The sequence below is a fragment of the Oncorhynchus kisutch genome, unplaced genomic scaffold (assembly GCF_002021735.2).
Source record: "Oncorhynchus kisutch isolate 150728-3 unplaced genomic scaffold, Okis_V2 Okis05a-Okis16b_hom, whole genome shotgun sequence".
Taxonomy (NCBI): Eukaryota; Metazoa; Chordata; class Actinopteri; order Salmoniformes; family Salmonidae; genus Oncorhynchus; species Oncorhynchus kisutch.
The window spans coordinates 3,198,966-3,223,318 of NW_022261982.1; the positions used below are offsets into that span (position 1 = coordinate 3,198,966).

At 45.9% G+C, this 24,353-nt stretch overlaps 1 protein-coding gene across 4 annotated transcripts in view; it reads right to left on the reverse strand.

Moving 5' to 3' along the window:
- The window catches only part of LOC109885346 (receptor-type tyrosine-protein phosphatase-like N), a 38,699-nt gene that overhangs the window by 8,406 nt on the left and 5,940 nt on the right, over window positions 1-24,353 (reverse strand). Inside the window, exons 2-12 of one of the 4 annotated variants that reach the window (XM_031813599.1) lie at window positions 21,404-21,454; window positions 18,112-18,222; window positions 17,721-17,826; window positions 15,882-16,065; window positions 14,452-14,809; window positions 9,049-9,195; window positions 8,002-8,036; window positions 7,458-7,684; window positions 7,052-7,138; window positions 2,548-2,627; window positions 2,247-2,311 (exon numbers count right to left, since the gene is read on the reverse strand). In XM_031813599.1, coding sequence (XP_031669459.1) covers window positions 2,247-2,311; window positions 2,548-2,627; window positions 7,052-7,138; window positions 7,458-7,684; window positions 8,002-8,036; window positions 9,049-9,195; window positions 14,452-14,809; window positions 15,882-16,065; window positions 17,721-17,826; window positions 18,112-18,222; window positions 21,404-21,454 — 1,451 coding nt within the window. The remainder of the gene's footprint in view (window positions 1-2,246; window positions 2,312-2,547; window positions 2,628-7,051; window positions 7,139-7,457; window positions 7,685-8,001; window positions 8,037-9,048; window positions 9,196-14,451; window positions 14,810-15,881; window positions 16,066-17,720; window positions 17,827-18,111; window positions 18,223-21,403; window positions 21,455-24,353) is intronic. The other 3 variants (XM_031813600.1, XM_031813601.1, XM_031813602.1) reach the window with 3 other exon arrangements.

Consider the following 24,353-nt stretch of genomic DNA (forward strand, 5'->3'; position numbering starts at 1 on the left):
AGGAGGGGAGGGAGGGATGGGTGGGTGGAGGAGGGGAGGGATGGGTGGGTATAGGAGGAGAGGGATGGGTGGGTATAGGAGGGGAGGGAGGGATGGGTATGGGAGGGGAGGGAGGGATGGTATAGGAGGGGAGGGAGGGATGGTATAGGAGGGGAGGGAGGGATGGGTATAGGAGGGGAGGGAGGGATGGGTATAGGAGGGGAGGGAGGGATGGGTATAGGAGGGGAGGGAGGGATGGGTATAGGAGGGGAGGGAGGGATGGGTATGGGAGGGGAGGGAGGAAAGGATGGGTGGGTATAGGAGGGGATGGGGAGAAATAGGTGGGTATAGGAGGGGAGGGAGGGAAGAAGAGAGGGATGGGTATAGGAGGGGAGGGAGGGAAGGGTATAGGAGGGGAGGGAGGGAAGAAGAGAGGGATGGGTATAGGAGGGGAGGGAGGGATGGGTATAGGAGCGGAGGGAGGGATGGGTATAGGAGCGGAGGGAGGGATGGGTATAGGAGGGGAGGGAGGGAGGGAGGGATGGGTATAGGAGGGGAGGGAGGGAGGGATGGGTATAGGAGGGAGGGATGGGTATAGGAGGGGAGGGAGGGAGGGATGGGTTTAGGAGGGAGGGATGGGTATAGGAGGGGAGGGAGGGAGGGATGGGTATAGGAGGGGAGGGAGGGATGGGTATAGGAGGGGAGGGAGGGAGGGATGGGTATAGGAGGGAAGGATGGGTATAGGAGGGAAGGGAAGGATGGGTATAGGGGGGAAGGATGGGTATAGGGGAGGGAAAGATGGGTATAGGGGAGGGAGGGAGGGAGGGAGAGACTGATTGATTTAAGGCAACAGAGAGACCAAGAGGTTGCAGTTTAGATTGAAGACGGAGAGACCAAGAGGTTGCAGTTTAGATTGAAGACAACAGAGAGACCAAGAGGTTGATTCAATAGAAGAGTAGCGTGATGAGTACAGTAGATAGACTCCAGATCATTCCATTACTGCAGACATTGACTTCTGTCACAAGTGTCTTAACTCAGTTTGTTGTTGCCAAAAGCGATATGCAACTTCATTCATCACTATTGTGAGTGATGCAAACAGTTAGCAAACATAAAGGCCTAACATTTTTTTTCACTAAATAAAAAAATGGAATTGACAACTAGAATTAAAGGGTTTTAAACTTAGATTACACACACTGGTACATGTGTGTGTATGCACAATTTCAGACTTCCAAGAGAAATCTAATGGACATTATTGCAGGATTCTTATAATTCCAGAGGAGAGATTGCCAATGGGAAATTATTCCAAATGCAAACAAGATCCAGTTACAATGTGCACCAACACTAATTACTGTAACCCGATATAGGTCCCGTTAAATATTATAATATTGATAGACGTGTCCTCAAACAGATTCAATTCGATAACTGTTATTTGCTGTACGTTCTTGAATATGTTAAAATCTTCATTATGATTAAATACCCAGATAAACCAAATCATAATATTTGACAACGAATCATGCGACAATCCCCCACACACCACGCGGGCTGGGCATCTCGTAGATGTGCGTGCGCTATGCCGGCAGAATCGGATGAAAAGGTCTAAACTAACAGATAACATTAATGCGTAAGCAATTTACAAATGGCAACTAAATCGTAGACATATTTGAAGTGGAACTAAATATAACTATTATAGAATCAAATTAGGCCTATAAGAAATACAATTCGCGACTTGGGCCCATAATAAGAATAACTCTAGACAAATCTACCATTCAAAAGTATGAATAGCCTATTAGTAGGCTAAATATAAGCGACACTCACCAAACATCCACCTTCCGTGAAAGAAAGACTACTTGACTTTGATAGTGCACAAAATAAAATAAGATCTGTCTCTTGCTTTCCATAATGCGTTTATAAAGTGGAAAATAGCGCATCATTTGATTGAATTTTGGCGGCAGTGTGACCTACTAGCTCAGACCCAGGGACGATGTGAGACGACAAGAGAGGAGTGGTGCGCGTGACCAATATGAATTAAAGAGACAGTCTTGTGTCTTTCGAGAGCGCGCACGTTTCATTCGACCGCAAAATACGTTTGTCATATCAAAGGATTTTAGCCATTCTAGGCATTTCAGGCAGAGGAAAATAGTTTGACTGTGAAAATGCACAGAAGGACGCAAAGAATATTGATGATGAATGCCAATAGATTCTAATGCAAAGAGACCCCCGTCTCTCCCGCACACACACACACTAAATGCAGCATAACATTCCCTTACCTCACCGACACCTGTCTGCAGAATCTTCAGAGCAGTTTCAGACTCCAGAAAGTTCTTCTCTGCAACTGAGTAAATTATGAAACAAAATAAAATAGTTGCCGTCTTGCAAAAAAGTTATATTCTTGCTATTATATATTTTAAAAAACACTAGAGTGGTTCAAAAATCCCTTTTATACCCCTATCTCACTTTTTGTCCAAGTTGTGTGTGTGTGTGTGTAGATATTTGTCTTGGTGGTTTACATAGAGCAGCGGGACATTGGGTCAATTTGACCCCGTCTGACCCGGGAACAGGTCCACTTACCGGCTTTCTCTGCCACGTCTTCAGCACTCAGGTTCTGGCTGTTGGGGCGAACACGGAATGTCAGGGCAGGGCCCACCACACTGTAGAGAGACAGACAGGAACATTCCATCAAACTATTGATTAATATAGCTGGGGCCGGGAGAGAGAGGGGTGGTGGGATGGTGGTAGGAGCAGGATGACTGGGGAGTGGGGGGGGGGGCTTTATTTTAGGTGTCAATAAGCCCCAAATGTACACTGTTATACAAGCTGTACACTCACTACTTTACATTGTAGCAAAGTGTCATTTCTTCAGTGTTGTCACATGCAAAGATATACTCAAATATTTACAAAAATGTGAGGGGTATACTCACTTTTGTGATATACTGTACATACATATACACACACACCCACACACATATACATACACACACACATACACACATACATGCAGTACAGTTGAAGTCTGAAGTTACATACACTTAGGTTGGAGTCATTCAAACTCGTTTTCAACCACTCCACAAATTTCTTGTTAACAAACTATAGTTTTGGCAAGTCGGTTATGACATCTACTTTGCGCATGACACATATAATTTTTCCAACAATTGTTTACAGACAGATTATTTCACTTAGAATTCACTGTATCACAATTCCAGTGGGTCAGAAGTTTACATACACTAAATTGACCGTGCCTATAAACAGCTTGGAAAATTCAGAAAATTGTCATGGCTTTAGAAGCTTCTTATAGGCTAAGGAACATCATTTGAGTCAATTGGAGGTGTACCTGTGGATATATTTCGAGGCCTACCCTCAAACTCAGTGCCTCTTTGCTTGACATCATGGGAAAATAAAAATAAATCAGCCAAAAGCTCAGAAAAAAAATGTGTAGACCTCCACAAGTCTGGTTCATCCTTGGGAGCAATTTCCAAACGCCTGAAGGTACCACGTTCATCTGTACAAACAATAGTAAGCAAGTATAAACACCATGGGACCACGCAGCCATCATACCACTCAGGAAGGAGACGCGTTCTGTCTCCTAGAGATGAACGTACTTTGGTGTGAAAAGTGCAAATCAATCCTAGAACAACAACAAAGGACCTTGTGAAGATGCTGGAGGAAACAGGTACAAAAGTATCAATATCCACAGTAAAACAAGTCCTATATCGACATAACCTGAAAGGCCGCTCAGCAAGGAAGAAGCCAGTGCTCCAAAACTGCCACAAAAAAGCCAGACTACGGTTTGCAACTGCACATGGGGACAAAGATCGTACATTTTGGAGAAATATCCTTTGGTCTGATGAAACAAAATAGAACTGTTTGGCCATAATGACCATCGTTATGTTTGGAGGACCGTGAAGCATGGGGTGGCAGCATCATGTTGTGGGAGTGCTTTGCTGCAGAAGGGACTGGTGCACTTCACAAAGTAGATGTCATCATGAGGAAAGAAAATGATGTGAATATACTGAAGCAACATCTCAAGACATCAGTCAAAAAGTTAAAGCTTGGTCGCAAATGGGTCTTCCAAATGGACCATGACCCCAAGCATACTTCCAAATGGACCATGACCCCAAGCATACTTCCAAAGTTGTGGCAAAATTGCTTAAGGACAACAAAGTCAAGGTATTGGAGTGGCCATCACAAAGCCCTGACCTCAATCCCGTATAAAATTGGTGGGCACAACTGGAAAACGTGTGTGCAAGCAAGGAGGCCTACAAACCTGACTCAATTACACCAGCTCTGTCAGGAGGAATGGGACAAAATTCACCCAACTTATTGTGTGAAGCTTGTGGAAGGCTACCCGAAACGTTTGACCCAAGTTAAACAATTCAAAGGCAATGCTACCAAATACTAATTGACTGTATGTAAACTTCTGACCCAACGGGAATGTGATGAAAGAAATCAAATCTGAAATAAATCATTCTTTCTACTATTATTCTGACATTTCACATTCTTAAAATAAAGTTGTGATCCTACCTGACCTAAGACAGGGAATTTTTACTAGGAATTGTGATCAGGAATTGTGAAAAACTGAATTTAAATGTATTTGGCTAAGGGGTATGTAAACTTCCGACTTCAACTGTACATACATACATATACACACTTTTGTTTTAGAATATACCTTTATTATTCCCCACAAACCCTACCACCCCTCCCCCAATTGGAGTAAACTAATTAACAATAACACTAAGGCCTTCAGTTTATACACATTATACACATTTTACAATAGTGATATTTTGTCTGTTTTTAGTGCTTCCTCTATTTCTGATTTCCTCAACTCATACGTCCTCTCTCCTCCATTCTGCCTCACCTCCTTTTGAAAAAAGTCAAAGGTGATTGAGGAGAAGCAACGCGGAGGAAAATGAGACTCTCCTTCTCCACTTACTAATGAGGTTTACAGGGTGGATCCCAAAATAAATGAGACTCTCCTTCTCCACTTACTAATGAGGTTTACAGGGTGGATCCCAAAATAAATGAGACTCTCCTTCTCCACTTACTAATGAGGTTTACAGGGTGGATCCCAAAATAAATGAGACTCTCCTTCTCCACTTACTAATGAGGTTTACAGGGTGGATCCCAAAATAAATGTGTAAAGAGATAAAAAAAAACTAAGTTAGTTGTGCCAGACATGTTATAGATAATGCTACTTATCATTTTTTGTTCTTAACCATGTGCATGGTTTTCTCCTCCGCCAAAACAAAAGCGGATTCAAAAGGGTTGTGGCAGATTTCCAAACTTTTCCACAAAGGACTCAGGTAGGACTCAGGTAGGATCCAAATGATTATCCTCGATGAAAGGTGGCTATCGAGGAGGGGAGGACTCTTCCGTTCACCTATTAATTAATTTACATTTCCTCAACCACTCGACCACTCATCGGTTTCCGGGTCACAGAGGAGAGAGGATGGAGGAGAGATGGTGTAGGAGAGAGGACGGAGGAGAGAGGGTGTAGGAGAGAGGACGGAGGAGAGAGGGTGTAGGAGAGAGGACGGAGGAGAGAGGACGGAGGAGAGAGGGTGTAGGAGAGAGGACAGAGTAAAGAGGGTGTAGGAGAGAGGACGGAGGAGAGAGGGTGTAGGAGAGAGGACGGAGGAGAGAGGGTGTAGGAGAGAGGACGGAGGAGAGAGGGTGTAGGAGAGAGGACAGAGTAAAGAGGGTGTAGGAGAGAGGACGGAGGAGAGAGGGTGTAGGAGAGAGGGTGTAGGAGAGAGGACGGAGGAGAGAGGGTGTAGGAAAGAGGACAGAGGAGAGAGGGTGTAGGAGAGAGGGTGTAGGAGAGAGGACGGAGGAGAGAGGGTGTAGGAGAGAGGACGGAGTAGAGAGGGTGTAGGAGAGAGGACGGAGGAGAGAGGGTGTAGGAGAGAGGACAGAGGAGAGAGGGTGTAGGAGAGAGGGTGTAGGAGAGAGGGTGTAGGAGAGAGGACGGAGGAGAGAGGGTGTAGGAGAGAGGACAGAGGAGAGAGGGTGTAGGAGAGAGGACGGAGGAGAGAGGGTGTAGGAGAGAGGACAGAGGACGGAGGGAGCTCCACCTCGCCGCCACACCCAAGTTTGAGCTCAGCGGTCAGGCAGAAAAGGAATGGAGCATGTTTTGTTGTTTTGTTGTTTTGTTGTTTTGTTGTTTTTTTAACCCCTTTTTTCTTCCCAATTTCATGGTATCCAATTGGTAGTAGTTACTATCTTGTTGTAGTAGTTACTATCTTGTTGTAGTAGTTACTATCTTGTTGTAGTAGTTACTATCTTGTTGTAGTAGTTACTATCTTGTTGTAGTAGTTACTATCTTGTTGTAGTAGTTACTATCTTGTCTCATCGCTGCAACTCCAGTACGGGCTCGGGAGAGGTGAAGGTCGAGAGCCATGCATCCTCCGAAACACAACAAACCAAGCCGCACTGCTTCTTGAAACAAAGCACATCCAAACCGGAAACCAGCCACACCAATGTGTCAGAGGAAACACTGTACACCTGGCGACCTGGTCTGCGTGCACTGCTCCCGGCCCGCCACAGGAGTCGCTAGTGCGCGATGAGACAAGGATATCCCTACCGACCAAACCCTCCCTAAACCGGACGACACTAGGCCAATTGTGCGCTGCCCCTTGGGCCTCCCGGTCGCAGCCGGCTGAGACAGAGCCTGGGCTCGAACCCAGAATCTCTGCTTGCACAGCTAGCACTGCGATGCAGTGCCTTAGACCACTGCGCCACCTGGGAGAGGGAATGGAGCATGTTGATCATAGAAGTACCTGAGCTGAGATGGCCCCTCTACACCGAGATCGGGCCCCTCTACACCGAGATCGGGCCCCTCTACACTGAGACGCCCCTGAGATGGCCCCTCTACACTGAGATGGCCCCTCTACACTGAGATCTCCTGATCATTTAATTTGACAATCAGGACGATGCACATTTATTAACATTTCTGTAAATGTGTCAGATTTAACCAGCCAACGAATTATCATCTGCTTATTAGCAATTAGCAGCCAGCTAATTGTCATCTCTCCTCATTGGACCAGTCGGCCAGTGGGCCTCTATGCCTATAGCCTACCTGATGTTGATGAAAGAGCCAGTGGAGAGTGGGATCCTCTCAGCCAGGAGCCCCAGCAGACGCACCCCGTCGTACAGACTGAGGGGGCTGCGGAGAAATACACATGCATTCATACACACGGACACACTCATACACACGGACACACTCATACACACTCATACACACGGACACACTCATACACACGGACACACTCATACACACGGACACACTCATACACACTCATACACACTCATACACACGGACACACTCATACACACGGACACACTCATACACACGGACACACACACACTCTTACATACACACGCCATGTACAATCAAAGACTCTGAGACAGACACGTAGACAGACAGACAGATATACGCTCTTCCACCAACATTCCTGTGTTTATGAACATTAGACTTAGAAGACCTTTGGTTGGTGACGATGTAGCCGTATTCCTCCTTCACATGTGTGGTCCCTCCTGGTGGTTCTTTCTTCCCCTGCGTCTCTGTTTCCACCGGGGCCCCTGGCTCCTTTACACTGGCTCCCTCTGTGGCAGGAGGGGCCCCCATGGTGGGGGGCGGGGCAGGAAGGGAGGTGGGGGCCCCTAGCACGGGAGATTTGTCCACCTTGTGTGTCATGGCCCCTTCAGTGATCTGATGAGGAATAGGAGGAGGCACCAAACACCTTAACATCCATTATAGTATAATTTAATAAATACATGTTTCATTTGAATATTACTCCAGGATATGTCAAATAGACCACTGATTTCCTCAGATTGGGGAAGTTCTGCCACCTACTGTTTGGTAGATGCAACAACAACAACCAGAAAGCCTAATTATTGCCATTCTACATTTACTGTAAATGCTATTAACATTGTATAAAAAACATTTCATATTGTTAAATAAACAACACTTATAAACCAAGAGCAATAATTGAATTTCTAGAGTTTTACTGTTTTATCTCAACGTACCTTCTTACGAGGAGCAGCACTGTTCCGGTATTTGTCTGAAAAGCAAACAACACAGATTCTCATTATCTGACACACAGATAATAATTGTTTCAGTGTCTGTAATTGTCACAGTATAATCCCACCGCAAAATGTCACATTTTTCCGTCTCATTATTGGGTCATGCCATTTTGTATAAAGATACTGCAGGTATTCCTGCAGTGTGTTGTGGTTCACAACTTGATTTCCTTTATTATATCACGGCATCTCATTTAATGTGTATCGGAGGACGCATGACTTTCAACCTTCATCTCTCCCGAGCCCGTACGGGAGTTGTAGCGATGAGACAAGTTAGTAGCTTCTAAAAACAATTAGATACCATGAAATTGGGGAGAAAAAGGGGTAAAGTTAAAAAGAAAAGAAAAAAGTTTTAGAACACAAAGGTTTTTCTTTATTTTTACTATTTTCTACATTGTAGAATAATACTGAAGACATCAACACTATAAAATAACACATCATCTAGTAACCCAAAAAAGTGTTAAACAAATCAAAATAAAATTTGATTTGATCCCATCTGGTGGGACTATCATTTATTTTTCAACAGGACAATGACCCAACACACTTTGCATCAGATGACCTGGCCTCCACAATCCCCGACCTCAACCAAATTGAGATGGTTTGGGATGAGTCGGGCCTCAGAGTGAAGGAAAAGTAGCCAACAAGTGTTCAATATATGTGGGAACTCCTTCAAGACTGTTGGAAAAGGATTCCAGGTGAAGCTGGTTGAGAGAATTCAAAGAGTGTACAAATCTGTCATCAAGGCAAAGGGTGGCTATTTGAAGAATCTCAAATATAAAATATATTTAGTTTTGTTTAACACTTTTTTTGTTTACTACATGATTCCATATGTGTTATTTCATCATTTTGATTATTATATTATTATATTATTCTATAATGTAGAAAATAGTAAAAAATAAAGAAAAACCCTTGAATGGGTAGGTGTTCGAAAACCTTTGACCCGTAGTGTAGTGCTTTGACAGGGTTCAGCTGCATGCCTGCGCTCTGACAGACCTGCTGTGTCGGTGTCCAAGTCAGTAGCACTCTCCATCTGCAGCTGTTTCAGTGCTGCAGGCAGGTTGGCCAGCTGTGGAGGGGTTAAGTCCTTCATATCGATGCCATAGTGGTCCAGGAGCAGAGACACTTTCTGCAGGGAGTCATCTGAACAAACAGACAGGGTCATACAGAGTTAGAGGTGAGAGGTCAACAGGCAGGTGATGAAAAAAGTACAGGCATGCCAGACATTAGGCATTCCGTGTCTCAGCCACAGCAGGCAAGAACATTTTTTAAAACCCTATAGACAGGGGCGCCGTATGGGGGGTTGGGGGGGTTAGGACGATTCTAATGGCCTGTGACTGACAGGGGCCCTAAAAACATTAGGTTAAAAAAAACATTAGGTAAAAAGCATTCTATATTAAATGATTAACCTATCATCATTAATATAATATTTTATTTACAATGTACTAATAAACTAACGGTTTATTTTTATTTTCTTGTTTTTGGCAAAAAGTAAACATCCAGAGAGTCTCTGTATTGCCCAACCCCCCTCTATTTACATGAAATGGTTTGATCCTGCCCCCAGGACCTTTAGACAGGTCAAAATTCACAAGGCACTACAGAGGGTAGTGCGAACGGCCCATTACATCACTGGGGCCAAGCTTCCTGCCATCTGGCGGTGTCAGAGGAAGGCCCTAAAAATGGTCAAAGACTCCAGCCACCCTAGTCATAGACTGTTCTCTCTGCTACCACATGGCAAGCGGTACCTGAGTACCAAGTCTAGGACCAAGAGGCCATAAGACTCCTGAACATCTAATCTAATGGCTACTCAGACTATTCGCATCAAACATTACAATTTGATTTGATTTGAAACCAAGCGCGACAGGTACTTGCTAGCAGTGAATTGTGAGTGACGAGTGCCGGTGGAGCATCATGTCTCAGTTTCCTAAAGAAAAATCTGGCTTCCAGAAACGAAAAGGACAGGACAGGAGAGAGAAAAGGGCGACAGTATGTCACCCAATGTTTCACAAAGGAAGGTGGGTGTCGTCCGTGACTGGTGGAAATGAACCTGTTAGCTTCATCCGTAGTGAAATATGCTACTTTTGCTCCCCTAACATTAGTTACCTAATGTTATCTTCACAGAAAATGTGTTTACATTTCGCTCCTTTTTTAGCCGACATTTAATGCAGGCAAACTTTTAGCAAACTGTTCATACTAAATCAGTTGTCCCTGCCTGGTGCCAGGCCCAACAGATACAGCTTCAGACTCACCAGCCCTGTCTCCCCATCCCCCCGAACCAGCCCTGTCTCCCCATCCCCCTGAATCAGCCCTGTCTCCCCATCCCCCCGAACCAGCCCTGTCTCCCCATCCCCCCGAACCAGCCCTGTCTCCCCATCCCCCCGAATCAGCCCTGTCTCCCCATCCCCCTGAATCAGCCCTGTCTCCCCATCCCCCCGAATCAGCCCTGTCTCCCCATCCCCCCGAATCAGCCCTGTCTCCCCATCCCCCCGAACCAGCCCTGTCTCCCCATCCCCCCGAACCAGCCCTGTCTCCCCATCCCCCCGAATCAGCCCTGTCTCCCCATCCCCCCCGAATCAGCCCTGTCTCCCCATCCCCCCGAATCAGCCCTGTCTCCCCATCCCCCCGAATCAGCCCTGTCTCCCCATCCCCCCGAACCAGCCCTGTCTCCCCATCCCCCCGAATCAGCCCTGTCTCCCCATCCCCCCCCAGCCCCCACCGAACCAGCCCTGTCTCCCCATCCCCCCGAATCAGCCCTGTCTCCCCATCCCCCCGAATCAGCCCTGTCTCCCCATCCCCCCGAATCAGCCCTGTCTTCCCCATCCCCCCCCCCCGAATCAGCCCTGTCTCCCCATCCCCCCGAATCAGCCCTGTCTCCCCATCCCCCCGAATCAGCCCTGTCTCCCCATCCCCCCCAAATCAGCCCTGTCTCCCCATCCCCCCGAACCAGCCCTGTCTCCCATCCCCCCGAATCAGCCCTGTCTCCCCCATCCCCATCCCCCTGAACCAGCCCTGTCTCCCCATACCCCTGAACCAGCCCTGTCTCCCATCCCCATACCCCTGAACCAGCCCTGTCTCCCCATCCCCATACCCCTGGAAACCAGCCCTGTCTCCCCATCCCCCTGAACCAGCCCTGTCTCCCCATCCCCCTGAACCAGCCCTGTCTCCCCATCCCCACCCCCCTAAACCAGCCCTGTCTCCCCATCCCCACCCCCCTGAACCAGCCCTGTCTCCCATCACCACCCCCCTGAACCAGCCCTGTCTCCCCATCACCCCCCCCTGAACCAGCCCTTCTCCCCATCCCCATACCCCTGAACCAGCCCTGTCTCCCCATCCCCACCCCCCTGAACCAGCCCTGTCTCCCCATCCCCACCCCCCTGAACCAGCCCTACTCCCAACTGAAGAAGGAGGTGAGCAGCATTGGGTTGAATGACATGTAAGTTGGCATAATTGCAGGTACTGAAATGCATTGAGGACAGGAATGTGATTCTCCAGTCAGGAAAAATGTCACTTGACACAGAGGCAGCCAATATCAGAGCCTTAAAGGAAGAGATGCAGACTCTTAGAGATGGATGGGAGACTCTCCTGTCTGAGGAAACACTAACTGCTACGCAAATGGATGTTGCACCTCAATTTAGCAAGAAACACAGCCGCCAGAGGAAAAGGAAGAGATTCCATGATGAGACCTCTCAAGAGGAGACAGCTCAGGACAGTGCAGCAACAGTGTTTCGGAACACAGTGTGTTTTACTGCTATGGACAACATCATAAGTGACTTGAACACGAGGTTCCACACCACCGCAAAACCCTTTGAATAATTTTCTGCTGTTCTGAAAGTTAGGCAGATTAGTGAGGATAAAGTCCCTTCTGTGTGCCAACCACTGATCATGAAGTATTCCAGAGATCTGACACCTGAGTTTCAACATGAAGTAAGACACCTGAATATATGCTGCCACTGTCCCCCCTAACATGTCCCCTTGGTCTCCTGATACCTGAACACTGTATATGCTGCCACTTCCCCCTCTAACTTGTCCCCTTGGTCTCCTGAACACTGTATATGCTGCCACTTCCCCCCTAACATGTCCCCTTGGTCTCCTGATACCTGAACACTGTATATGCTGCCACTTCCCCCTCTAACTTGTCCCCTTGGTCTCCTGACACCTGAACACTGTATATGCTGCCACTTCCCTCCCTAACATGTCCCCTTGGTCTACTGACACCTGAACACTGTATATGCTGCCACTTCCCCCTCTAACTTGTCCCCTTGGTCTCCTGAACACTGTATATGCTGCCACTTCCCCCTCTAACATGTCCCCTTGGTCTCCTGAACACTGTATATGCTGCCACTTCCCCCTCTAACATGTCCCCTTGGTCTCCTGAACACTGTATATGCTGCCACTTCCCCCTCTAACTTGTCCCCTTGGTCTCCTGACACCTGAACACTGTATATGCTGCCACTTCCCTCCCTAACATGTCCCCTTGGTCTCCTGACACCTGAACACTGTATATGCTGCCACTTCCCCCCTAACATGTCCCCTTGGTCTCCTGACACCTGAACACTGTATATGCTGCCACTTCCCCCCTAACATGTCCCCTTGGTCTCCTGACACCTGAACACTGTATATGCTGCCACTTCCCCCCTAACATGTCCCCTTGGTCTCCTGAACACTGTATATGCTGCCACTTCCCCCCTAACATGTCCCCTTGGTCTCCTGACACCTGAACACTGTATATGCTGCCACTTCCCCCCTAACATGTCCCCTTGGTCTCCTGAACACTGTATATGCTGCCACTTCCCTCCCTAACATGTCCCCTTGGTCTCCTGAACACTGTATATGCTGCCACTTCCCTCCCTAACATGTCCCCTTGGTCTCCTGAACACTGTATATGCTGCCACTTCCCCCCTAACATGTCCCCTTGGTCTCCTGAACACTGTATATGCTGCCACTTCCCCCCTAACATGTCCCCTTGGTCTCCTGAACACTGTATATGCTGCCACTTCCCCCCTAACATGTCCCCTTGGTCTCCTGAACACTGTATATGCTGCCACTTCCCCCCTAACATGTCCCCTTGGTCTCCTGAACACTGTATATGCTGCCACTTCCCTCCCTAACTTGTCCCCTTGGTCTCCTGAACACAATTTGTAAGATGCAGCTTGCAAAGCATTTTTGGAGACGTGTGCATTGCTTTACGTATATTTCTGGTGGCGAGAGAGCTTTCAGTAAGCTAAAACTGATAAACAACTATGTGAGGTCCACTATGTCCCAGGACCGGCTTTGCAGTCTTACCATGCTGTCCATTGAAAGTCAGTTAGCTAGAAAGCTGGACTTCAAAGACTTGATCAGTGACTTTGCTAGCAAGAAGGCTTGGTGCTGGGCTCTTGGTGAGTAAGGCTGAACAAGGGCCATAACTGTTAAATGACATGGCTGTGGATATTGGATCACTACACACACACACATGACGCCCACAGACTGAGAACAAGACTGAGAACAAGATTTATCTAAAAGTAATGGCTGGATTGCCATAAAATTGGTTGAGTACAATCAAGACCCCAGGTGGAAGAAACCTATTGATTTGGTGACCTCTTGACCTTTCCTCTAGCGCCACCATCAGGCCTTTTCATTTCATTTTCCATTTCTACTTTTACAGCTGCTTATTGTCTAGTTGGTATGTATACTTAGTTCAAAAATCTGCTGCTGATTTTATTATTTTGTTTGTTATATCATTCTATAGATGTTAATGTTCATTTATTTTAATTGAAGAGGTTCATGTATATTTAAGTTACATTTATTTTAAGTTATTCATTAATGTTAAGAGAATTTTCCATTGAAGAATTTTCCAATTCAAATGACATTTAGACTGTAAAAGATGGCACATTTTTATAGAGGGGATCAGTCTTGCATCGAATAGTGAATTCTACTGTATGCAGAATGTTGCATGCATGTCTGCACAGTGTTATATTATCACAGCACACTGTCAGTAACTATTAGACTACAAGAGAGTTGCAGGCCTGCAAAGCTAGAGTTATTTAAAGCTTTGAATGGGTTGATTGGGTTCTGGAGGTGTGTGGTTACAGCAATTGCACAGGGTTGGTGTGGCCTGTGGTGGGGAGGGACAATGTGATATATTTTCATGTGGCCCACCCACCCACCCACCCACCCAGTGGAGGCTGCTGAGGAGAGAACTGCTCATAATAATGGCTGGAACAGAGTGAATGGAATGGCATCAGACATGGAAACCATGGAAACCATGCAACTGATGTATCTTTGATACTATTCCATTGATTCCGCTCCAGTCATTGCGACGAGCGCATCGTCCCCAATTAAGGTGCCACCAACCTCCTGTGACATACACAACACCCCAACCCCCCCCAAACACACACACACTGACTGCCTCACACTCACCATCCAATCCAGCTAGCGATCCGTAGTCCTTCTGAGCTTTCCTCTGCGTCTGATCCAGCTGCTGCTGCTTGCGGACCTCCACGTCCTGCTGGGAAACGTAGTCCTCTGCGTAGTCCAGAGGGAAGTCCAGGTCCTGGTACAAGGGAGAGGTAGAGATCGGTGTTGCTGCCCCACGGTGGCGGGAGGCCGGCTGGGCGGGGGAGGAGAGGTACAGGGAGACCAGGTCCTGGAGCACCTGGCGGTCTCGGTCCTGGGGGCGGGACCCTTTACCCCCGGCGTGAGAAGAAGGGCGGGGGAAACCACCACCCTCCAGAGAGTTAAGAGAGCGCTCCTCGTCGTCCTGGTAACCATACTGCTGCTTAATAAACCCATAAACAGACACAGAGATGCCCTCTGGGAAAAGGAATTGATACAATCTACTGTATTTATTATGGATCCCCATTAACTTCCCGGGGTCCAGCAGAATGAAGGCAGTTTATACAATTTTAAAAACATTACAATACATTCACAGATTTCACAACCCACTGTGTGCCCTCTGACCCCTACTCTACAACTACAGTACAGTACTAAATCCATGTTAACATGTGTGTATAGTGCTTATGTTATCATATGTGTATTTGTGTGTCTGTGCCTGTGTGTGTTGCTTCACAGTCCCTGCTGTTCCATAAGGTGTATTTTTACCTGTTTTTAAAATCTAATTTTACTGTTTGCATCAGTTACCTGATGTGGAATAGAGTTCCATGGCTCTATGCATTTTTATCTATTTTTTAATTCAAATGTAACCTTTATTTAACTAGGCAAGTCAGTTAAGAACAAATTCTTATTTACAATGACAGCCTACCGGGGAACAGTGCGTTAACTGCCTTGTTCAGGGGCAGAATGACAGATTTTTCCTTGTCAGCTCTAGGATTCAACCCAGAAACCTTTCGATTACTGGCCCAACTTTCTAATCACCAGGCTACCTGCCGCCCCATGTAGTTCTGTGCGCCTCCCATAGTCTGTCCTGGACTTGGGGACTGTGAAGAGACCTCGTGGCAGGTCTTGTGGGGTGTTATATGGTATCTATCTACAGTGTATTTATATCATAGTATCTATCTACTGTAGAGATTACGTGTATTTACACCATACTACTCATAGTTATATGGTATTTATCTACAGTGTATTTATATCATACGACACAGTTATATAGTATCTATGTACTGTATATACATTCTTACACACATGAACTGTACGTGGTAATAGTAGTTGTGTGTATGAATGTATATACAGTAGATAGATACCATATAACTATGAGTTGTATGATATAAATACACTGTAGATGTGTGTGTGTGTGTGTGTGTGTGTGTGTGTGTGTGTGTATATGGGTGTGTGTGTGTATATGGGTGTGTGTGTGTGTGTGTGTGTGTGTATATGTGTGTGTCCATTCCCACCTGGCGGTAGGTGTAAGGGTCCAGAGTTTGCATGTGGAGGGACTGGGAGGCCTTGGGGGGATCCACGATCATGTAGTCCAGGTAACTCTGCATCAGGTCTGGGTTGGGATCGTCCCCTTGAGCCTTGGTCCTGGGAGGATACTGCATCTTGGAAAGATGGGCATTCTGCACAGGTTCTGAGGACCTGAGAAATACAGTATGAATGGAGAAAATCTGAATAAGGCCAACCCATTAGCACTTGCAGACCCTCATAGGGAACATAGCTTCCCTCACTCACAAGAACTCAACTTCCAAGTCATCCTGCACCTGTCTAAAAATGGCTTCCCTCTACTGCAGGAGTATGTGACTCCAGTCCTCTGATGATGGCTTCCCTCTACTGCAGGAGTATGTGACTCCAGTCCTCTGAGGATGGCTTCCCTCTACTGCAGGAGTATGTGACTCCAGTCCTCTGAGGATGGCTTCCCTCTACTGCAGGAGTATTTGACCACAGTCCTCTGAGGATGGCTTCCCTCTACTGCAGGAGTATGTGACTCCAGTCCTCTGAGGATGGCTTCCCTCTACTGCAGGAGTACGTGACTCCAGTCCTCTGAGGATGGCTTCCCTCTACTGCAGGAGTACGTGACTCCAGTCCTCTGAGGATGGCTTCCCTCTACTGCAGGAGTATTTGACCACAGTCCTCTGAGGATGGCTTCCCTCTACTGCAGGAGTATGTGACTCCAGTCCTCTGAGGATGGCTTCCCTCTACTGCAGGAGTATGTGACTCCAGTCCTCTGAGGATGGCTTCCCTCTACTGCAGGAGTATGTGACTCCAGTCCTCTGAGGATGGCTTCCCTCTACTGCAGGAGTACGTGACTCCAGTCCTCTGAGGATGGCTTCCCTCTACTGCAGGAGTATTTGACCACAGTCCTCTGATGATGGCTTCCCTCTACTGCAGGAGTATTTGACCACAGTCCTCTGAGGATGGCTTCCCTCTACTGCAGGAGTATGTGACCACAGTCCTCTGATGATGGCTTCCCTCTACTGCAGGAGTATGTGACCACAGTCCTCTGATGATGGCTTCCCTCTACTGCAGGAGTATTTGACCACAGTCCTCTGAGGATGGCTTCCCTCTACTGCAGGAGTATTTGACCACAGTCCTCTGATGATGGCTTCCCTCTACTGCAGGAGTATGTGACCACAGTCCTCTGATGATGGCTTCCCTCTACTGCAGGAGTATGTGACTCCAGTCCTCTGATGATGGCTTCCCTCTACTGCAGGAGTATTTGACCACAGTCCTCTGAGGATGGCTTCCCTCTACTGCAGGAGTATTTGACCACAGTCCTCTGATGATGGCTTCCCTCTACTGCAGAAGTATTTGACCACAGTCCTCTTAGGGCCACTTTCTCTAACAACATTTGAGTGTGACTTAGTCTACTTGTGCTCTATGTCAGACGCTCAGTGACAGTGACTGACTGTCTGCTAAGGTCACTTATCAATGGGACCACAATGGAAATAAGTATCTGAATTAATTGTGCTATTCCGACCACATGTACTGTGTGTATACGTTTTTAACTGACAAATAAAACCTACCAATCAATCAACTACCAGTGGAAGAGAGAGACGCAGAGGCTGTGGCCTGTTCCTCGTGGACTGGATTTTAAACATCTCTTCTCTAAACTCAAAGATCTGGTTCTGGGGTTTTCTAAAGGTCTCTTCCTAATCTCATAACCTTTCCTGGCTGCTATTACAAAACAATTCCCCCATTGAGTCACAGACCTTCCAGTGGAAATCTGCAGACAAATAGAACAGATGTAATTATAGATCTGCTTTTAATTATAGTCAACAGAGCAGGAGACTCACTGAGACGAGGGGTTGTCATGACGTCCAGACAGGGGGCGGGTCAGTGAAACACGGCTCAGCTCCTTGCGAATGACGTACTGGGTGATGTCATCCTGCCAGGACAATCCTGCACAGCCATAGGCCGATACAGATGTCAATCATAGTAGTCATAGATGTAACCTGGTAACTTGAGGAGTGTGACCTTATAGAGCCCTCAGCCCTGTTGCCGTGGTAGCTGATGAGACCTGATTATCTGATCATGATCTTTACCATCACTAAGGTAATCACTTTTACAACCACACTCTGGACCTAACAACCTTTGTGTGAATGGGTTAGTGGGTATGCATGGAGTATGGATATGTCTATATGTGGCTATGTGTGTGTGTGTAAATGTGTGTGTGACTTTAATTACCTTGCATCATCAGTTCCTTGAGCACCTCCTGTAGTCTGTGCAGCACAGGCACTGACACCTCATACAGAACCATCTCCTGCTGGGGCAGCAGACATTGGCCAAACAGCCCATCTATAGAATATAGAGAACACAGCAGAACACATCAGAACACATCAGAACCCTCTCCTGGTGGGGCAGCAGAGACCGGCCAAGCAGCCAACCTACAGAATATAGAGAACACAGCCGAACCCTCTCCTGCTGGGGCAGCAGGAACATCTACAAAGCACAGAGAACACACACACGCATGCACATAAACACATATGCACGCGCACACAACTATGGAGGTGTACTATGGTGATGTACTATGGTGATGTACTATGGGGATGTACTATGGAGATGTACTATGGTGATGTACTATGGAGATGTACTATGGAGATGTACTATGGTGATGTACTATGGTGATGTACTATGGTGATGTACTATGGTGATGTACTATGGAGATGTACTATGGTGATGTACTATGGTGATGTACTATGGTGATGTACTATGGTGATGTACTATGGAGATGTACTATGGAGATGTACTATGGAGATGTACTATGGTGATGTACTATGGTGATGTACTATGGTGATGTACTATGGTGATGTACTATGGTGATGTACAATGGAGATGTACTATGGAGATGTACTATGGTGATGTACTATGGGGATGTACTATGGTGATGTACTATGGAGATGTACTATGGTGATGTACTATGGTGATGTTTGTGTGTTTGTAGATGTGCGAGTGGGTCTCGATGAGTCATCGCCCAGCTCTATTCTCTCTCTCACCCATTCTCTCTCTCTAACATACACATGGGGGAGAGACACTGCCGTCAACCGGGTGATGTCACTGTTGCCATGGAAACGGTGGGAAAGAGACGTGATTGGTTAAGAGCAGGTTGACGGAGAGAGGCCGTGTGTTTACACACTGATGCTCAGAGTGTGCCTCATCGTACATGAAGGCACACACGCTCACACACACTTGCAAACACATTTGCACACATGCAGTTCTGTAGACAAAAATCAGGAAACACATGACAACTGCCATTGAGTTAATTGAGTATGAATAATGTAGTATTTCCTATGAGACAGTAGACAGCAGAACACCTGCCCATCACAACAGTTGAACTGGTTAAAGTCATTATATGCATGAAGTCCCAAATGACACCCTATTCCCTATATAGTGCACTACTTCTGCCCAGGGTCCATAGAATAGGGGGCCATTTGGGATGCACACTGGGAACTGGGGAGCGAATACCATTTTAAAAGACAGGATGTGACTGGTTACAGATTAAACAACAGATTCCAAGAGACAAGGTGGGTGAGACAAGGGGGGATGAAACAAGGGGGGATGAAACAAGGGGGGATGAAACAAGAGGGGTGAAATAAGGGGGTGGAAACAAGGGAGATGAGACAAGGGGGGGGTGGAACAAGGAGGGCAACTTGATATTGAGTTTTACCTGTTGTTCACAAGCGTATCTGTCCTCTGATTGGCTAGAATAGTGCCACCTTACACAAATGACTGATGATTGGCTGAGAGAAATTTATGATAAAATGATTGTGGGGCTGTCTTGTTGGACTTCACTGCAGCTTTTGACATTATTGTGTTATTGTGTTATGGCTTTACACCCCCTGCTATAATGTGGTTAAAGAGTTACTTGTCTACCATAACACAGAGGGTGTTCTTTAATGGAAGCCTATCAAATATAATCCAGTTATAATCAGGAATTCCCCAGGGTAGCTGTTTAGGCCCCTTGCTTTTTCAATTTTTACTAATGACATGCCACTGACTTTGAGTAAAGGCAGAGTATGCGGATGACTCAACACTATACACGTCAGCTACTACAGCGACTGAAATGACTGCAACACTCAACAAAGAGCTGCAGTTAGTTTCAGAGTGTGTGGCAAGGAATAAGTTAGCCCTAAATATTTCTAAAACTAAAAGCATTGTATTTGGAACAAAACCCTCACTAAACCCTAAACCTCAACTAAATATTGTAATAAATAATGTGGAAATTGAGCAAGTTAAGATGACTAAACTGCTTGGAGAAACACTAGATTGTAAACTGTCATGGTCAAAACATATTGATGCAGTAGTAGCTAAGATGGGGAGAAGTCTGTCCATAATAAAGCACTGCTCTGCCTTCATAACAACACTATCAACAAGGCAGGTCCTACAGGCGCTAGTTTTGTCGCACCTTGACTACGGTTCAGTAGTGTGGTCAGGAGCCACAAAAAAGGACTTCAGAAAATTGCAATTGGTTCAGAACAGGGCAGCACAGCTGGCCCTTGGATGCACACAGAGAGCTAACATTAATAATATGCATGTCAATCTCTCCTGGCTGAAAGTGGAGGAGAGATTGACTTCATCCCTACTTTTATTTATGAGAGGTATTAACATGTTGAATGCACCGAGCTGTCTGTCTAAACTACTGGCATACAGCTCGGACACCCATGCACACCCCACAAGACATGCCACAAGAGGTCTCTTCACAGTCCCCAAGTCCAGAACAGACTATGGTAGGCACACAGTACTACATAGATCCATGACTACATGGAATTCTATTCCACATCAAGTAACTGACGCCAGAAGTAAAATTACATTTTAAAAACAGATTAAAAAACAACTTATGGAACAGCGGGGACTGTGAAGCAACACAAACATTAGCACGCACGCATAAACATGGAATTAGTATTGTAGATATGTGTTAGTGGTGGAGTAGGGACCTAAGGGCACACAGTGTGTTGTGAAATCTATGAATGTATTGTAACGTTTTAAAACTGTATAAACTGCTTTAATTTCGCTGGACCCCAGGAAGAGTAGCTGGTGCTTTGGCAGCAGCTAATGGGGATCCATAATAAATACAAATACCTGATCTCGACTCCTCCTGCCTGCCTTCCATCTTTGAGAGGTCACTCGACCATCTTGTCAACATAATAAAAAATCTTTGTCAAGCGTCAAAGTCTCTTCCTGTTTCCGTTTCAACTTATTGATAAATTACTGTTACTGATTGGCTGGAGGCTACACACCTGATTTCCCAGGTCTAGACCACAGACTGATTGGACATTTGTGTAGCCTCCAGCCAATCAGTAACAGCTGAAATGGAAACAGGAAGAGACTTTGGCGCACAAGGACTAAGAATTTGACACCCCTGTCTTATTAAAGAACTGCCAACACCTCCCGGAGTGTCTGGTGACAGAGAGAGGATTGTATAGTGAGACAACGTGAAGAAGATGGGTTAGATAGAGAGATGGTGTTATGTCATACTGACCATCTGAGCATGGCTGGTCTCTGGGGCAGAGCTTCTTCTCAAACAGACAGCCTGAGAAGCACATGGAGAGGGGGAGGAGAAAGAGACAGAAAGAGGAAAAGAAAGAGAGAAAGAGGGAGGGGGAAGAACAGAGAGAGATAGAGAGGGAGGAAGAGACAGAGAGGAGGAAGAACAGAGAGAGATAGAGAGGGAGGAAGAGACAGAGAGGAGGAAGGGAGAGAGATATTTTGTATTATTTCAGATTTTCTGGCAATTGACAATATGTCATGACAATAATGTTCCCTTAAACTGGGGGAGGGAAATGAGAGAGAGAGAGAGAATTTAAGAGCCGTTAAATTCTATAACCACCTAAAAAGAAGCGATTCCCAAACTTCCATAACAAAGCCATCACCTGCAGATGGATGAACCTGGAGAAGAGTCCCTAAGTAAGCTGAGGACACTAAGCAAGCTGGTCCCGGGGCTCTGTTCACAAACACAAACAAAGCCCCAGGACAGCAACACAATTAGACCCAACCAAATCATGAGAAAACAAAAAGATAATTACTTGACACGTAGGAAAGAATTAACCAAAAATCGGAGCAAACTAGAATGCTATTTGGCCCTAACAGAGAATACACAGTGGCAGAATACCTGACCACTGTGACCGACTATTGAGAAAGGCCGCCGTAGGCAGACCTGGCACTCAAAAGAAGACAGACTATGTGCACACTGCCCCACAAAATGGAGGTGGAAACTGTGCTGCACTTCCTAACCTCCTGCTAAATGTATGACCATAGTAGAGACACACAGTGCATTAGGAAAGTATTGACCCCAAGACTTTTTCCACATTTTGTTAGATTACAGCCTTATTCTAAACTGGAGTAAATACAGCATTTTCCTCATCAATCTACACACAATACCCCATAATGACATCACAATACCCCATAATGACATCACAATATCCCATAATGACACAGCAAAAATAGGTTTTTAGACATTTTTGCAAATGTATTAAAGATGAAAAAAACAACATAAATACCTTATTTAAATAAGTATTCTTTGCTATGTTTCCATTGATCATCATTGAGATGTTTCTACAACTTGATTGGAATCCACCTGTGATAAATTCAATTGATTGGGCATGATTTGGAAAGGCACACACCTGTCTATATAAGGTCCCACAGTTGACAGTACATGTCAGAGCAAAAACCAAGCTATGAGGTCAAAGGAATTGTCCGTAGAGCTCCGAGACAGGATTGTGTCGAGGCACAGATCTGGGGAAGGGTACCAAACTATTTCTGCAACATTGAAGGTCCTCAAGAACACAGTGGCCTCCATCTTTCTTAAATGGAAGAAGTTTGGAACAACCAAGACTCTTCTTAGAGCTGGCTGCCCGGCGAAACTGAGCAATCGGGGGAGAAGTGCCTTGGCCAGGAAGGTGACTAAGAACCCGATGGTCACTCTGATAGAGCTCCAGAGTTCCTCTGTGGAGATGGGAGAACCTTCCAGAAGGACAACCATCTCTGCAGCACTCCACTAATCAGGCATTTATGCCAAAAGGCACCTAAAGTACTCTGACCATGAGAAAACAGATTCTCTGGTCTGGTGAAAGCAAAATTGAACTATTTGGCCTGAATGCCAAGCATCACGTCTGGAGGAAACCCTGCACCATCCCTATGGTGATGCATTGTTTTGGCAGCATCATGCTGTGGGGATGTTTTTCAGCATCAGGGACTGGGAGACTAGTCAGGATTGAGGGAATGACGAACGGAGCAAAGTACAGAGAGATCCCGAATGAAAACTTGCTCCAGAGCGCTCAGGACCTCAGACTGGGGTGAAGGTTCATCTTCCAACAGGACAACGACCCTAAGCACACAGCCAATAGAACACAGGAGTGGCTTCAGGACAAGTCTATGAATTTCCTTGAGTGGCCCAGCCAGAGCCCGGACTTGAACCCGATCGAACATCTCCCAAGAGACCTGAAAATAGCTGTGTAGCGACGCTCCCCATCCAACCTGACAGAGCTTGAGACGATATGCAGAGAAGAATGGGAGGATCTCCCCAAATACAGGTGTGCCAAGCTTATAGCGTCATATCCAAGAAGACTCGAGGCTGTAATCGCTGTCAAACGTGCTTCAACAAAGTACTGAGTAAAGGGTCTGAATACTTATGTAAATGTGATATTTCAGTTGTTTATTTTTAATACATTTGCAAAAAATTCTAAAAACCTGTTTTTGCTTTGTCATTATGGGGTATTGTGATGTCACTATGAGGTATTGTGATGTCATTATGGGGTATTGTGATGTCACTATGAGGTATTGTGATGTCATTATGGGGTATTGTGATGTCATTATGGGGTATTGTGTGTAGATTGATGAGGGGGGGATTGAACATATATATATACTAGAATAAGGCTGAACGTCACAACATGTGGAAAAGGTCTGTGGGACTGAAGACTTTCCGAATGCTCTGTATATTCCTCAGATTACACAGACCCACCAAGAATCTGAAAACAAATCCACATTCTGATAAACTCCCATATCTACTGGGTGAAATACCACAGTGTGACATCACAGCAGCAGCAGTGTTTGTGACTTGTTGCCACAAGAACAGGTCAACCAGTGAAGAACAAACACAATTGTAAATACAACCCATATTTATGTTTATTTATTTTCCCTTGTATACTTTAACCATTTGCACATCATTACTAAACTGTATATAGCCATAAAATGACATTTGAAATGTCTCTATTCCTATGGAACTTTTGTGAGTGTAATGTTTACTGTTCATTTTTTATTTCACTTGCTTTGGCAATGTAAACATATGTTTCCCATGCCAATAAAGCCCTTTGAATTGAGAGAGAGCAGGGGGTTGTGTTGGATGGCAGACTGTGTCTGTGTGTGTGTGTGTGTGTGTGTATGTCTGTATGTATGTATAAAGGAGGTAATGGGTGACCTTTACAGAGCTCCAA